General features: G+C 37.1%; 1 protein-coding gene across 4 annotated transcripts in view; it reads left to right on the forward strand.

Moving 5' to 3' along the window:
• Positions 1-17,353, forward strand: part of NPR3 (natriuretic peptide receptor 3) — a 127,161-nt gene that overhangs the window by 61,848 nt on the left and 47,960 nt on the right. For 2 of the 4 annotated variants that reach the window (XM_088152648.1, XM_088152649.1), the window contains exon 8: positions 628-8,787. The exons of the other annotated variants lie outside the window; for them this stretch is intronic. In XM_088152648.1, coding sequence (XP_088008774.1) covers positions 628-739 — 112 coding nt within the window. In that variant the 3' untranslated portion in view covers positions 740-8,787. Of the gene's footprint in view, positions 1-627; positions 8,788-17,353 lie in introns of those variants that run through there. 4 annotated transcript variants of the gene reach the window in all.

The following is a 17,353-nucleotide window of genomic DNA, read 5'->3' on the forward strand; positions in this document are numbered from 1 at the left end:
ATGTTCTTGTTTAGAATATCTACCAGCCATGCCTTCTTTCATTCCAGCTTCCCTAGTCCCCTACTTTCCATCCCATTCCAAATAATTAACGTTCTGTGGCAATTTAGCAAACAGTGTTCTCATTTTGCTTGCTTCATGACAGGCTCGCCATGTTAGGATTTCTTTTTTTAAAAAGGTTTTTTTCTGCTTCAGCATACTGCTGCCCCCCCCCCCCCTTCTTAGCAGGATCATTCTGGTGACTGAATTTGAGTTTCCTGTAAAAACATGTCAACAACAAGAAACAGGTTTGCACAATGCATCGATTTCATTAGCAAATGGACGAATATTTAGATTTAACTGGCTTGCAGATAGGTTTTTAATTCTACTGGACAGAGAGAATCCACTTGTCTTTGTGGTCACTTTGTTTCATATTTGTAAAAGAAGCTTATCTGAGATCTTTAAACGTGCCTTAGTTTTTAGATGAGACCAAAATGCTGCAAGGCATATCCCTTTAACCTTTTGGCAGTGATATTCATGTAACCGATTCTGCGAAACCCAGATGTTCTTTTGTAGTGGGAGTTTTATTACCTACCTCAAATTGCTGGAGAAATATTTCTTACTTTCTGCCACCCAATTCCTTCTATGCAGAAAAAAATACAAAATAACCATTGAAAGAAGAAATCAGTTGGAAGAATACAACATCGGCAAGCACCGACAGTTACGGGAAGACTCCATCAGGTCTCACTTTTCTGCTGCATGAAATAGAAACAAATTGCTTTTGTGGGGGAAATCTATAGACAAATGGACACTACCAAAGACTGCCACAGGAAAAGAAGTTCATTAAGGACTCCACCTTTTAAAAGTAGAGTCACTTGTCTTAATTTTTTTTCAGAAACTCAGGAATGATTTATTAGCCACACTATGCCACATGGCCTTTTTTATCTCATGGAAAGATAAATGACAAAAAAATACTGTTTTTCTCATAACAAGACATTATTAATACTTTGTGGATATCTCAAGGCAGGTTGCTCTGGTCAATGATTTGAGGTCTTGGTGATGTAAATGTTCCTTCATGATGCCTTGTTGTGAACATCAGATGGTTCTTCACTGAAACACACACCAGATCATAAATTGCTTTCATAGACACAGGGGCAGGTTCATACAAGGAACAAAAATATGTTCAGGGTTGAATTGTGGAGACAAGACGGGAAGGAAGAGCATGTAGCTAGTTCAGTGCAATATAGTTTTGGAAAAAGAACAATCATGCATTTCATTTATGGGACAGAAGAAACCTCAAGGCGGAAGAAAAGGAGGATTTGATTCTGAGTGCCAATTTACATCTCACATTTGTTCTGAAATGGTTCCATAGTGATTCCTAAGAAAATTCTCTCACAACTCTATTATTAATATAAGGAAGAGACCTATATCCATGGGAAAAGAAAATTCGTTTTCAGATCAATTCCATTTTACACTGAATTTTTATTGCAAGGAAGTTTCCCCCTCCATATTATCTTCACATCCAGGGGGAAATGCCTCCTGATTTTAGATCCATCTCCTCCAACTTGGTGCCCTCTAGATGTGCTGAGGCTATAACTCCCTAAATTTTCAGCACTGCTGTTAGGAATCTGAGAATTGTAATCATACTTTGAGAGTCAATGAAGAACCGGTTTAGACACGGACTAGGATCTTGAAGGCCCCAGTTCAGGTCCACACTTACCCCTGGAACCTCTTTGAATGACTTTGCACCACTTTGTCTCAATCCAACCTACCCCATGAAGATTTTGCCATGTGGATAAAATAGAGGAATCAATATTACGTGTCACTGAGATCTGACTAATAAATGCATGATCTGTCCGGACAGCACTACACAGGTGAAGGCTTTCTTAGAAATTTGGTATAAGGTTAATACAAAAGGGTTTTGGAGAAAAGAGATGCAGTTTTAGGCCAGGTGTGTACATAAAGTGGTAGGATCCTGAAGTGAGGGTTTTCTACTTCAGAGTGCAAGTATCCTTCTGAATATTTTCCTATATATGAAAAAAAGTTAAAGTTTTTTGAAGTGTTTCAGAGAAGATGGTTCTAGCTAATCCTCTCAGTGGTATGCTAGTTTCTATGAAGCATTTAAAGATTGCTAAAACTTTAGCAATTAAAGATTGCTAAAGAGTCTAGTCGGTTCTACCAACTGGATTTCTATCTTACACACTTGATATGTAAATCAGATTTTACAACTGCCAATGACATGAAACAAAATCTCTGCCTCTAATCAAAGCACATGCTGCTCTCTCTACAGGCATCCATGATATGCATGGATGCACAAACGCACACACACCCCATTGGAATTCAGGTGAAGTTCTCTGGATGGGGCCCTGCTAGACCTTAAGTCTGTAACTGCTATTGCTGAAATTTAAACTAATGAGATGTTTGGCCCCCACAGTTGTGTGCGCTGCAGCTGTGAGAGTCCTGGTGTCTCCCCCTCCCCCATAGGGTTTGAAACCTGGCTTTTTGAAAACCAGGCTGTTACTCAACAGTATGTTCCACTGAAACCTGTGGTACTTACTTATGAGTAAAGGAGTGTAGAATCAGGCTGCAATACAGCACCCCTGCTCTGCATTCTTCATAGGAAGCAAATACCCCACTGCCAACTTGGAGCCTTGGGTGTGGCCCAAACTTTGTAAATATCAAATGGCAGAATGGTTTTGTACAGCAATGGAAGTCACAAGTATTTTGTATTAAAAAAAGATATTCTGGTTTAACATTTTATTTTTAGGTATTCCTGTATTTTTCTATTAGAAAAATGGTTATCTATTTGGGATAACTGTTTCTCTTTGAAAAAGATATCTGTTTGGGATATCTGTTTTATGTTAGAAAATCAAATGAAGAGCATATTTGAAAAACGATTTTTTTTTCTTTTTAAGCCTGAATAATCATGAGCAGAGAACTTCTTAGATTCAATAAAAGTTGAATCTTTTATATCAGCATGGTCGTAGGCTGGCCGTTCTCCCTTTCCCTTCTTTCGATCAACAGTGGCAACATGTAAGAGTTGAAAGTTGATGCTCCTATTCCCAAGGTCATGATAGCACAAGAACAGCCAATCTTTTTGCAGCCAGCAGCTATCCCCTTTTTTCCAGGAGGTTTTGGACCCCCAAGGCCACACAGTGGTGATGCCATGAAGCCCAGGGATGGGGGTGGGCATTAATGACAAAATAAGCATGTTGGTGCATTTATTTTTGCCTTTATTTACAAAAAAACATACACATAGAAACAATAAACTCTCTGTTGTTTTTTGGACTAGGTGTTCTGTCTTCTGCCCCAACATTTCAATCTTTATAAACCAAGAAAGTTCTCATGAACTTCCAAACAAGTCTAGCTAGTAGCACCCAGAGAGGTAGTGTGCATGCTACACACCATTCACAGCAAACACCCACTAGCAATGTCAGCCACCAGTATTTTTCCATGTCTCATGCTGGCAAAGGAGTCAGATGTTCCTCTTGCCCATCTATCAGAAGTGGACTCATCTTTCTTCCATACTGGTTTCTGAACTGGGCATATTGCAGAAAATTTGGGGGCATACTCTAGGGCTGCTAGATGTAGGCTGCAAAAATCCAGGTATCCACTAGATGGCAACAACATCTCCTTTTCACGTCTAGAGGTCATCTGGATTTTCACAGCCCAGGTCGGGTAGCCCCAGCATCTACATTCAATTCATGCAGGTTACAGGCCATAGTTTCACTGCTACCTTATAGTGGGTGATAAAAGGGAGCCCCCAGGTTAAGAATGCCCTGGTTAGAGATGACCCATAATTAAGAACAGAGCCTATTGTAGCAAAGTTCAAGTTAAATAGACAATGGTTCCAGTTCATTACTACTTACACAGTTTTATACAATAATACTGTTCTGGCTTACATACAAATTTGACTTAAGGACAGACCTTGGGAACGGAACTCGTTCTTAAATTGGGGGACTACCTGTATTAGATCCACAACATCCTCAGCCTTATCCCGGTGCTGGCCATTACAGGGAACCAGCTTAGTTTCAGGGAACTCTATATTTGCTGGTTTTATTGATTTTCTAGCACAGATACTACTTTTAGCTTTCAAAGTGTTTGAGGCAATAATTAAAAAAAGAGAAAGTAGCACCAAAACCTCCATAACTAAAATAGATCATGAATAGAAAAGAAGGCCAGGCTTGTACAGGGTTCGTTGTGCTTCAGTTCAACTGAACACTGAGGGAAATTCTTTATCCAGCTGAAATTAAAGCAATCCTAAATATGCATTACACTGTAGTCTGAACATACATACAGTGCTCAGACAGGTATGCTGAAATTTAATTTAAGAACTGCACAAGAATCTAATACTTGCCTGATTCAGTTGAAAAATAGACAGTAAATCACATTTGGTGCACATTTTACTGAACCAGTAGCTTTTGGTGAAAAGGATCAAGTGTTCCAGTTTCATGCAAAGTTTCAGAATATTCAGTCACTTTTGCCAGCAGACACTGGACTAATCAAATGAATCAATTTCTTTATCTTATATCCTTTAATTTAAAGATACAAAACATGTTCACCATCCAAACTCAGAGTACAGCCCCCAGACCCTTTCTAAAATTTGCTACCAACATGTAATTTTTAATGTGACGTTAATTAAAAAGCATTAAATACACATGAATAATTAGGTTAATTGGATTTAATTATAATTACATTTAAATTGAATCAGATTTGGGGGGGTCCCTTCTGGGCCTACCCGTTTTTAAGAGTACTGTATGACCCACATTGGTATACCACTTAATACTAAGTGTAACCCTTGGACCAAAAAATTTTCCACCTTCAGAGCCTTACCATAATTTTGAAGGCTTGTAAAAAACCCTATAGAGAAATTTACCTTACTAATTTTGGCAATAAAATACATTTAAGTACATTCAGTCAGTTATTAAAAATATCTCCAGTTAGTGTTCTGAATTCAATCACTGGAAAAAAAAAAATTGAGCACTTCCATTTCATGTTCTAATCCTAGAAGAAAACTTGCAAGTCAGCCCATGAGCTTTACTTTTGTTTGTTTTTAAAATATTTGGTAAACTGAAGCTGGTATCCTAGTTGACGAAAGTTGACCATCTTTGGAGGGGGTCCATCTCAGGGTGGGAAAAATCTAACATCCATGACACGGCTGCAGTGGTACAAATACCTTTTGGTCTTGAGTTCTGTCTCCCAGTTTGCAGGCTGTTCTCACATGGGCTAGAATCGCCTTTGTAATTATGAATACAATTACCATATCCCTTGACTTTTTGGTTAATTACTAGAAGGGATCTTGGTGAGAGGATTTTAAAAACCGCTAGTGGTTTGGGGGTTCTGTTGTTATTGTTTGACTGTGACTCCATTTAGAGTTCATCATTCATTCATTTCCTTGCATCAATGACATAAAGAGATGGATTTTGGAGAACGACTCTAAAGTTAGGATCCTAAGAAATCTATAAACCAAATTTAATTAATTCCCCATCTTAATTTTATACCAAAAATTGGTAAACTTATCTAAGACCACACAAATTCTCAGTCCATCCAGGAGCTCAACTAAAATCAGCAAAATTACATATATGTGTCTGTATGAGAGATAAGTGCCGTGTTCTTAGTCATTTGGACTAGAGAAGAGGACTTCCAGCTATTCTTCATAGATTCTCAGTCATTGAGAATGTATGACTTGGGAACATTTGGGGTATATGATTGAATATAGTATACAAGGTGAACAATGATTTCACTATGTACCATATTTGGTATCACTGAGACACATTGTCCTTAATGGCTTTAGCCTTTAAAAAATGCCAACACTCAAGCAGGGAAACTTTCAACATTACACCCATAGAGCACTTAGACAGGAAACAAGTAGGAAACTTCATAGCTGTATAGGCAGAGACCTCTTTTAGAATGATTTCACAGACATAAGTGTGGACAGAGCTGCAATTTTAACTTCTGAAGAGAGCTATCATAAATCCCTAAAAGAACTCTTACCAAACTTAAGAAAATGTATTTCTGAGGAAACATGCATTGGACTGCACTGTTAAAGATATGTTATTTTCCCCTTTGATATTCCTTAGAACCAGCTCTGAGAAATGAAATTCAAAGGGTTTCTCCCCAAAGCAATGAGTTGGAGTGTTTCTGTTTTCAAATCAGGGCCTACATACTTTGCCAATAATGCTCAATCCAAGATTAAGTTTGCAAATGGTTTAATTATATCATGGCATGCAAAAAGAATTTTTTAGCGGTGTAGTTTTTGAGGATAATACCAAAAGTACTGTGGTAAATTTCACTACAGAAATAAAATTCTTCTGCTTTGAAAAAAATGTTTGCATTTAATAATGATAAAATTCAGGTATATATTCCTACTTGTTGAGTTGGATCCCAATATAGTCAGTGGGGCTTTAGTCATATCTAACTGAAGTCTCCCTGATTGCATGGGCCTGTTTTAAATATGACTTAATCGTGTCTTGAGATCCAGTCTTCAATAAACACCAACAAGAAGGCAAGATGATATGAAAGGCTGTGGGAGAAAGACATTTGAAAATATTAATATACCACAATTACTGTAATGTCTATAAATATTAACCCTTGTAAGCAATGTTCAACCTGGAATGAGGATGTAATAAGAAGACCTGTGGATTTAGCTCTAAAGAGCAAGAATGATAAACATACGTTTTCTGTTAAGGACTCACTGCAGCTTCTTTAGAAAATAGTCGACATGAGGCTTTCTAAAACCAGTAACTTAGTTTTCTAACAGAACATTCAATTAGTCCTATTTAATTGGTGCATGCATTTTAGAGCATTATGAATGATATTTAAAGCTGTTCCTTGCACATTTTACATTAACCACTAATGTTAATGCTCTTCGCCAAAGATAAAATTTCTAAACCAGCAAGAGACCTTGATACTTGGTTGTATAGTATGTTTACTAAACAAATACGTACACAAAACCTCCTCACGGTTTTGATACTGCTCAGAGTCACATATTAATCCACAGTACTTGTACCAGGAGATTCACTTAGTACCAGAATATGTTATATGAATAAAATGGTTGCTTGGTGTGTGTTTACTGTGCAGTTTTTCTTAACACATACTTAAGCATGTTTTTAAAAAATGAACCCAGTAAGATTCTTTTTTTTAGAAAAGCTGTTTTAATTTAAAAAAAAAAAACTAAACCAACATAGACATAGAATTATATTAAGGCATATGCAATGTCAACCCATGTATTTTTAACTAAAAGTTCTTACTATATGACTCTGACATGGAATTCAACTACAGTATTAAATGTTTATTGTAGTGTTTCTCAACCTTGGCTACTTTAAGATGTGTGGACTTCAACTCCCAGAATTCCCCAGCCAGCATGGCTGGCTGGGGAATTCTGGGAGTTGAAGTCCACACATCTTAAAGTTGCCAAGGTTGAGAAACACTGGTTTATTGTATCAAGAGGTAACTAGTATATGCCAGAACAGCTTTCTCCAAACTGATACCCTCCAGAGACATTGGATTAAAATGGGCATCTGTTCATACATCTGAAGGAAACCTGTTCAGGGAAGACTAAAGTAGTTAATTACACCATCTGAAGTGTTTTTACCAAATTACAAAGCTCTCAATTATTTATTCCTGAACAATTTGCATAGCTAGTAGGAGTTATTCCAGAATAAACTCTTTAAGGATTGCACAATATGACTGCAAACTCAAAAACAAATTTGAGGCCCCAGTAACTCCATCTCAAAAGGAGAACCAAGGCCTTACAAACTGGAGCTTCCATGGTCCAGCCTATGTTATATTAGAGGAAAACACTCCATTTTCACTTCTCCTTCAGTGGCAACAAATAGGGAAATCAGAGGAGAAAACATACTTGGAGTGAGGTGGCATCTTTCTTGATATGGTTAAGTATAGTTATTTTTCTAGGAAACATCTGAACATTTCTGAGTCAAACCGGAAAGCCTCATTCATTATCTAGTTGGGTGCAGCTTCTCACAGTGGCTTAATCATAAGCTGACAAGTGCAAAATCTGTTCTCAAGTTTCTGTTGCACTTGAAAGAGCATTTCTATAAAAATGCTGGGGCAGCCCTCAGAATGCAATCTATAAGCTACTTAAACTTTTGTTTATCATTACAATTGACATAGGAAGACAATGAAACATACAAGCCGAGTCTTAAATGTTTTATAATCCCACTATACATCAAGTAAGACCAACTACAACCTATGCAACATTTATCCTCACAACAGATCTCTCTTGGGTCTTACTGTGTGTTCTCCAAAAGGGAATATGAACTATGAACAGCTTTTGTTGTTTGTTAGATTAGAAAACACCTGAACGTTAGGCATAAAGTGGGTTTGGTTGATCCATAGTACAAATTATGCAATTTATCACAAATTAGGTTTTGTGATAAATTGCATAATTTGAAATATGCAATTCAAAATAGAGACTGTGGAGATTTCTCTTTGCCCATATTATGATTGTAAAAATATATATACTGGATAATCTAAAATTGTAATATTGGGGTGGTTAAAAAAAGAAAAAAAAGGAAAGCTGCATAGTATGTTGTACTGATGTAAGTAGAACTATTTGCATATGATGTGATTTTATTTATTGCATTTCTGTAGAAACAGAATTTACAACTGTGGATATAACCTCTTTGTTATGTGTTTTATTTGTTTTACAAATTGCTCATTTAAAATATTATTGATGTCCACTGACTATTAAATATGTTCATTTTCTTGTAAACATTTCAGGTAGGTCAGATTGTCGTATTCTCACATTATAACAAAAGACTTCCATTAAAGAAACAAATTATACATTCATCATTTGATATGTTCTCATGATGTTCACAGAATTCTTGCTGTGTGAAACAGATGTATGTGCTTTTAGTTGACATTTTACACTGAAATTTGAAGGGGCATGGAATTCTTACAGCTAAAAGAAGGAGACTTCACTCAAGAAATCTGCATCTTAGTCAGGAGATGACCCCAGGCCATGATTTCAAATATGCTGTTCAGTAGAGTAATGCTGTCCGTAACTGCTTAATGACATCAGCTATTCATGATTGTAAACATAACATGAAAGATGAGGTATAAATAGGTAAGTGTTATGTGGATAGAAATATTTCCCCAGAATATTCATATTTCCCTGGAATTCTGCAGTACAGGTAGCTCGTGATTGGTGCAGTTAATGAATCCCACAAAATGGTCATATTCAAATTTTCATTATTCAAAGTGATATTTCTATGATAAAATATGGTAGTTGGTTCCAGCTTGACAGAAATAGGCAATGAAATTTTTTAAACATAAATTTTTATATGTATATTAAAGAATTATTAACCATAAATGATAAAAAGAATATACTGTAAATTTATGGTTAACGAAGTCACAGAGTAGTTGTAGAAAGCAAAATAAAAACAAAAAAATTCTACCATAGATTCAGGCCTTCCAACATCTCATCCTATTTTGCCATTGTTATGACCACATTCATGTCGTTCAATTACACCACATTTTTGCTCTAATGTAATAATGAGCCTCTTCTTTTTTAAACTGTTTTTTCTTTCTGATGGAATCATCCTTTTCTCCATTTTGCACACACCAGGATGAGCAGTGCATAAAATCCCAAGTGGAACTCTGCATGGCTAGCCTCAACTGCACACATGCTAGCCTCACATTAATTGAATTTTGGGTTGCATTAAACACGACCTGGTGTCAATTTACAATTCACACTAAATCAAATATTGCATTATTCAAACTTGCACTAATCACAACCTACCTGTATGCTATAGACCACAATAGCATCTTGACATATCTAGCAAAACTCAATCTATAGTCTTACGTGATTTCCACATATATGCCTAGACCATCTTTTGTAGGATAATTATAGGACAATGTACTTCAGTGGCTCTGATTCAGGCCTTTCCTAGAGAGTCAGTTATAAAAGGCAGTAGGCCTCAAGAACCCAGAAATAAGTCGTGTGGAGTCTGGTTCAGATAGAAGAAAGATGACCAAATCATCCAGAGGCAGGAATTGTGGTCACCGCCAGAACTGAAAGTTTCAAATCAAGAAGACAAAAAAAAGGCTAGTTAAATAGGCTGGGGATCAAAAAGAGAGAGATTCAAGATGAAACATAAGGCAAGGAAATAATAGCAAGGAAAAGGTTAATGGTTAATATTTCTCTATTTGATTTTTTCATTGATACCCCAACTTTCTACTCAAGGTGGCTAATAACATTTTTTTAAATGTACAAAATGTTTGGAATATATAATAAAAACAGTATTAAAATTAGTAAATATAAGCCTGATGAAACTGATGTGCTTTTGTGGATTTTTTTAAAAGCTGAAAGAAGCAGGCTCCACTTTGGAGGAACTGCATCCCAAAGCTTAGGAGTAACACAGGAGAAAGTCCTCTCCTACATGCTGGAACACAAGCTTCTGACAGACGGGGCATCTTCAGAAGATTATTATTATTAGCATAATTATATATGCTAATTATATATAATTAGCTAATTATATATAATTAATGATGTATTAGATTTAGATACCACCCAGTACAGAATGGCTCTGAGTGGCTTACAGTATCAGATAGAAAACAAGAGTAAAAGCAGAATATAAATAAAGTGGTATCCAACCACTCAGTACAAACATATACAAAAACTCATCCAGCAAGTGGGCCATCCACCCTAATCTAGGGCTTGGGAGAACAGCCAGGTCTTCAAGGCTTTCCAGAATGCCATCAGGGTGGGAGCTGTATGGATCTCGGGGGATCTCAGAAGAGCTTCTACTGCAGGTCTTAATAGCCAGACAGTTCATAACAGGAGAGGCAAACCCACAGACATTCAGATCTAAGCCATTTAGGGCTTTAATTGCCTTAAAATTGTGCCTAGTAAGCAGCTGGCAGTCAGTATAGATCTTTCAGTGAAAGCAACTCTGGGTCTTGTATTGTCTAATTTTGCAGATGTGTTCCTTGCCATACTCTCCACTTGCAAATCTAGTGACAGTTAATCAAGGAGCACTCCCAGATTATGGATCTGCTCTTTTAGGAGTATCCATTCAAAACAGACTGAACATCTATCATGAATCCTATTTCCTACTGACCAGCAATACTACTTGTCTAGGATTAATTTCAACTAGTTCTCCCTCATAAATCTTATTCCTGAGTTTAGGCAATATTGAAGGATACTAATTGCTTCTTTAGATGGCAAGGAGCAATTGAGCTGAGTAGGATTCTGATGGGACTCTACCCGAAAACTCCAAATAACCTCCTCCAGCAGTTTCTTGTAGATGTTGAATGGCATAAGGGAACAGCATGCTTATATCGAATGTCCTGTGCAACACTATGATTCATTACAGGTCACCAAAGGCCTAAGAGATGCACAGCAGACATCCGTAATGCTCCAGCATCTACTGGACATGGCCAAATAGGAAGGGTCAAAGCCACTGTAAAATTATGCTTCCAATAAACCCATCAAACAATCAGAAGAATATCACAGCTGATACTACCAAAAGTTCCAAGAGATCTAAAAAAAAACTGGCAAAGCTAAAAGCCTTCCACAAAAGCTGTTTCAGTACCAAAAGCCCAACTGAAATAAGTCCAAATAATAAATGATGTTGAGATCCTGGTCCAAATTCAGAGCTGTATATGGCTTTTTTTTATTTCTGGTAAAGCAAGTTTGGAGTTAAGTTTCCTGAACTCCTCTAATGCTTCATACTGTATACACCTTCCAGACCTTGCTAAATTGTTGTCTGGGTCCCAAAGATTGAAGCATATTGTTTTTGATATTTAAAGTGCTAAATCAGAGGTGTGTAACCCAAAGCCTACCAGATGTTGAAAAACTACATCTTGAAGCATAAAGGGGGGTCCTGGGGTTAAGAACACCTGGTTTAAGGATGTTCCATAGTTAAGAGCAGAGCCTATTGTAGCAAAATTTGAGTTAAATACACAATGATTCATGTTAAATACACAATGGTTCGAGTTCATTACACAATACTACTTACACAGCATTATACAATAATACTGTTCCTGCTTACACACAGTCAACTTAAGGACAGACCTTGGGAACAGAACTTGTTCTTAAACTGGGGACTCCCTGTATCTTATTACTGGCCGTGCTCACTGAACTTGCTGATAATTGTAGTTAGCAATATCTGAAAGGCCATCTGTATTAAATGACTTGGGATCCAGTTAACTCAAGAAACTCCTTCTCCCACATGAAATTATCTGCCATTCAAGATCAGCTTCAAAGACATATTTTTTTATTCATGTCCTTGAATAGTCTTATACGTTGGACTTTTTTAAAACAACTGTACACTTTACAAATGCCCACTTTGCAAATGCAGAGATAAGTGGAATATTTGAAAACCTAGTCAACATTATAGTCAAAAGGCATTGAGAAAATGCCACACTTCTTATGAGGCAGAAATTTATCTTGATATAATTATCCTGGATCTCAGTAGGTGGTAGCACTGAACCAATCTTGTGTATGCTGAAAAGTTAAGCAAGATCAGGCTTCCTGAATTGGATGGGAGATCTCCAGGGAATCCTAAAGCTGTAGGTTAGATTGGGAAGCTGAAGATACATCCCAGAAGAATTCCATATTGCTGCCAAGAAAACTAATGGATGTGTTGATGAAGTCACATGGAGCTGAACTTTACTTGTAGGAACTTTTAATTACCCATACAAAAAGAAAAAAGAAAAGAAAAGAATTAGTAGCAGCTGAGATACATATCTACAAGCTCTAAATCTTGACTGCATAGGAATCTCCATTGATTCTCCTTGCAAATTAGGATTTTTTTTTTTCCAGGCAATAGATAGCAACTTCGTATTCTGACTTTCATCCCTGGCATCTCCAGCTGAATCAGAGAACAGAGAACAAGTGTTGGGAAAGAAAACACTTCTGCTTAAATGAGCCATACAGAGTCTAATGGAGATTGGGACATAAAAGATAACATTCTGCCAATGGCCAAGCAAAAGAGAAAAGGGAAAGTGGGTCAAGAGTTACAGACTGGTTGGAGATAATGAAAATTGTAGTGTTACCCATTTGGAGACTGATCTGAGTGGAACCCAAAGATAAGCTGTTTTGCAATCTGGACCAAAGGGATATATCTCACAAGATCAATGGAGCCTGTTAATGGTCTGACTAGGTGTCCTTATTTCAGGGGAAACAAAATATTTAAAGGTTGATCATTAGCACTCTGTTCCATAACTAAAGTGTAGCAAACCCCAAAACAAGAGGGTGAGTGGAGAATTCTCCTGACTTCCTTTGAGAAAATAACATTGCTGCAGTATTAAAGTAAATTAAAACAAAAGGTCGAAAACCAAAAGAAACAAACAAAGAAAATCCTGACTGCATAGGTACACATCATGCTTTTTTGGGATATTAATGGCAATAGTGACCGTCTATTAACTTGCAATTAAAATTCATCCAGCACTTTCTGAATGAGAAAGGATTTTAGCAAAATGAGAAGAGAAGAAGACGAGACAACAAAAAAAGCAGCTCTCCAATTTACTTGTGAAAATATTTGTATCGTGTTTTGAAACAAAAATGGAACACTTGGGCATACCTAATTAATCATACTGAGCTGGAATAGAAGTGATTCGGCTTTTCTGTTAAATATGCCGTGAATAAATATTTTGTTCTCACTATAAAATAGCAGGACTGTCAATTTAAGGCTTAATTATATACCAGTGCTAACATTCTTTCTAGTTCCCCATTCCATTCATTCTTGTTTAGCAGTGAAGTTCATCATTTCAAAGCTAGTGGGGTAGTTTATTCAAATTTCATACCCATTTTTTATGTAATATAAAGATCAGCTCTAGAAATAAATTGGGGTGGGTGAGCTTACAGTCCATCATTACTACCAGACCAAGAGAAAACAAACCAAATCTTGGCCATGGACCTTGAGCTTTATTTTCTCCTCTGATTAACAACGGTTTCTAGGACACTTTGATTTGAGCAGATCTCCTTCCCTATCATAACAGAATTCTGGAGGATATTACCACAGCCAGAGGTTTACAATGTCCAATGTTTAAATCACACACATTCATAACAATCTATAAACTCTAGGGTGGGGAGCTAAACTTCAAAGATTCTCCCTTGTGACATTAATTACATAATACAAATTAACTGTCTATATGCAAAGGCCTGTCAAACAATCTGCACCAGTAACTGAATTCCTTATTCAAGTTCTAATGCCTCTAATAGCAACCTTCTAAAATATTAGACGTGGGTCCTCTGCAGTCAAACTTGATGTAAGGCAAAGGCAGAAAAGGAAGGAGGCAGATGGAAAAAAAATCTCCCAACAGAAATCATTAATCAGGGAACTTGTGGGTGTGTGACTCTATATACATTTGTTCATAAAATTAGCCCCATCACTCAACTATGGGATTATTGCAACACTCTTCAACTGATGTTTCAACTGATGCAGAATGCTGGTGCTGTTTTTTTCAGCACATGTGACACCACTGCTCTGCAAACTGCATTGGCTTCCAGTGTGCTTCCAAGTGCAATTCAAGGTGCTGGTAATCCACCTTTAAACCCTTCATGGCTTGAGGCTGAGTTACTTATGGGACCATTTCTACCTGTCCTACCTGGTCCAACAGGAGAGGCATGCTCTAGGTGCTGTCAGCTAAGGAGTGTCAGCTGGTGAGGCCCAGGAGAAGGGCCTTTTCAGCCACAGTGCCCATCCTATGAAACATCATTCCATCTGAGATTAGGTTTGCCCCAACCTTGCTGGCCTTTCACAAAGCCCTAAAACCTTAGGAACCTGGAAGTGTGATAGAACCCATCTCTTGACATTTATTTTATGATGTTCAGCTGCCATGTGTCTTATTTTATAACATGTATTTTATTTGTTTTTTATCTATTTTATTGTAAGCTGCCCAGAATCAGAGATGGTCGGCTGTATAAAATAAATAAAATAAATAAATAAATGAATGAATGAATAGAAATACGCTACAACTCTATGGTGATCCTAATTACTGCTTTCTGCTATCAAAGAGTCAAGGAACATTTCCTTGAAATTGATTCACTTTCAGGTTACTATTGTAGAAGCTATAGAATAAACATATAAACACTGACTTTATATTAGAACTTATATTTACAGGCTTCCAGAATTTAGCATAAAATCTAGTGTTTACAGCCAGTTCTAGTATCCAACTGTATCTGTTCAGTCTCATCAGATACACAGCTAAAGAATTTAAATTGGACGTTTCTCAACTACAAAGGCCATCAATGAAGTAAAAGAACCCAGATCAATAGTGCTAGACTGGTACTATGAGTAATAAATGAGGAAAAATACTTGTTGTCACCTATAGTTCCAGCTAAAATTACTCACAGTATCATTTTCTCTCCTGTGGGTGCTGTGTGGTGGACACACGCTTACAGCCAGCCATTAAACAGCTCCCATTTAACAACAGAACACAACCATTCATTAGTTCCAACAAGATTATGAGCAACATGATCATAAAATTCAGTAGAGACACTTACAACATTAGGGATTTATGTATTGTAAATGCTATTATCTATCAGAAGTACCTCTCTGAAGCTGTTGTGAATCCCTCCACTTTTTCTGTTGGAAATATTGATCACAACAGGATAATCTGTCACTGACTTCAAGGAGGCTATCCTTGAGCAAATAAATTACTAAAGCCAGTCTCTAATGAGAAACAGCTAAAATAGAATTCATTGGGGAATATTCTCATTGATTAAACAGAGTTTAAGGTTTCAATCTTCTTATTATACTAATCTCATAAGTACAAGAATGTGTGTCTAAGGCAGTGTTTCTCATCCTTGGCAACTTTAAGATGTCTGGTCTTCAACTCCCAGAATTCCCCAACCAGAACTCCAGACATCTTAAAGTTGCCAAGGTTGAGAAACACTGGTCTAAGGTAACTCCCATTGTTTCTTACTTCTATTCTACCCTCTATTTGGAGAATCCCTTTTTGATTTTCCTTCTTTCCATCTCCCCCAACAGCTAATTTAATATACACAAATCACACTTATTTTAGAGCTATGCTCTACATCTAGGAGGCAGTGGAGCATAAAACCTTACACAACAATTGTGTTATTAAAAGGCCACAAATCTGTTTGTTAACTTTGCTATGACAGGCTACCTTCTTAGAAATCTCTAAATACATAAAAGATCATCCATGTTGCCCTGATGCTGTCTATCTATCTAGCACTGGATAAATTTCAGGGCTCACCCCAGCAATACAAAGACAGGTTTCAAGTGACCAATGTTTTCCTTCCCCTCTCCCTTCATTTCTGCAGACAGAAGAAACTCTAAGTATAAATCGAAGTCCCTATGACAGAAGAGGATTGTTTTAACTTTCATTAGAAAGCCCAATGTATAAAAATGGGAAAATCACCTTAGAAATGTACTCGAGATTCAAGCAATCATGTTGTGCACAATTGGCTAGCATTCTACTTCTTCATTTCAAAAATTGGCAGGGCCTCAAACTTATTTTATATACTATATGCAGTGGAAATATTAAAATCATCCTTAAATCTTCTTTATAACTGCATAATCAACTGGTAATTCCAGGAAGTGCCGTAGGAGGGGCAGCTAATTTGCAAAAAGTATGGTTACTATATCTGGGCTGCATAAATCTGGATGATCCCTAGAAGGAAAGAGGGAGGGAGGGAGGGGGAGAGGGAGAGGGAGGGGGAGAGAGAGAGAGAGAGAGAACTCTCTCTGGCCCCATTTAGAGTCTAGAGGGAGATAGGCAGCATAAAAATTTTGATCATCTAGTCATCATCTGGATTTTCCAGCCCAGATAGAGTTGCCCTACCAAAGAGGGCCAGCCTGATATAAGTGTGTGAGGAGAGCTTTGCTTCATATAATGAAGAAAGTGCAAGCCAATACAGTGTGGATGGCCCACAATAAAGCTAAATTAACCAGACCTTTGGTCACTGAGCTCATTTTCTGAATCTAAGTGGCATTTGGGATCTGTAGTTTCAGCTGCAAGAGTTTTGGGAAGCATGAGAAGAATACAGTTGACCTGTCCTCCGTGGCAATGAGATTAGGAATAATAAGAGAGAGAGAAATATTGTCACAAGTCTAGACTTAATCCAGTTTAGACCATGCTTGAGTGGTTATGGCCTTAGCAGCAGAACCTTATCACCCCAGAGGGAAGAAGGCAGCTGTAGACAAGCAAACATAGACTGCAGTCAGTGGAATTCTTACTATTTTTTGGCTAAAATTATGCTATCACACCCTAATTGTTGCATTATTAGTTGAAATGATCTTTAAAGCACATTGCAAGCTGTGTGTTGATGGAATGTACTGTTTACTTGCAGAATTTTTTTTTAGCTTCATAGATCACTTTTATTTATATTATAGGTTCTGTATGCATGAAAGTTTTACATATTTCTCCTACTTTTAAGCTT

The sequence above is a fragment of the Python bivittatus genome, unplaced genomic scaffold (assembly GCF_059951505.1).
Source record: "Python bivittatus isolate LINGU-HERP-01145 unplaced genomic scaffold, Pbiv_v1 ctg000570_np1212, whole genome shotgun sequence".
NCBI classification, from domain to species: Eukaryota; Metazoa; Chordata; class Lepidosauria; order Squamata; family Pythonidae; genus Python; species Python bivittatus.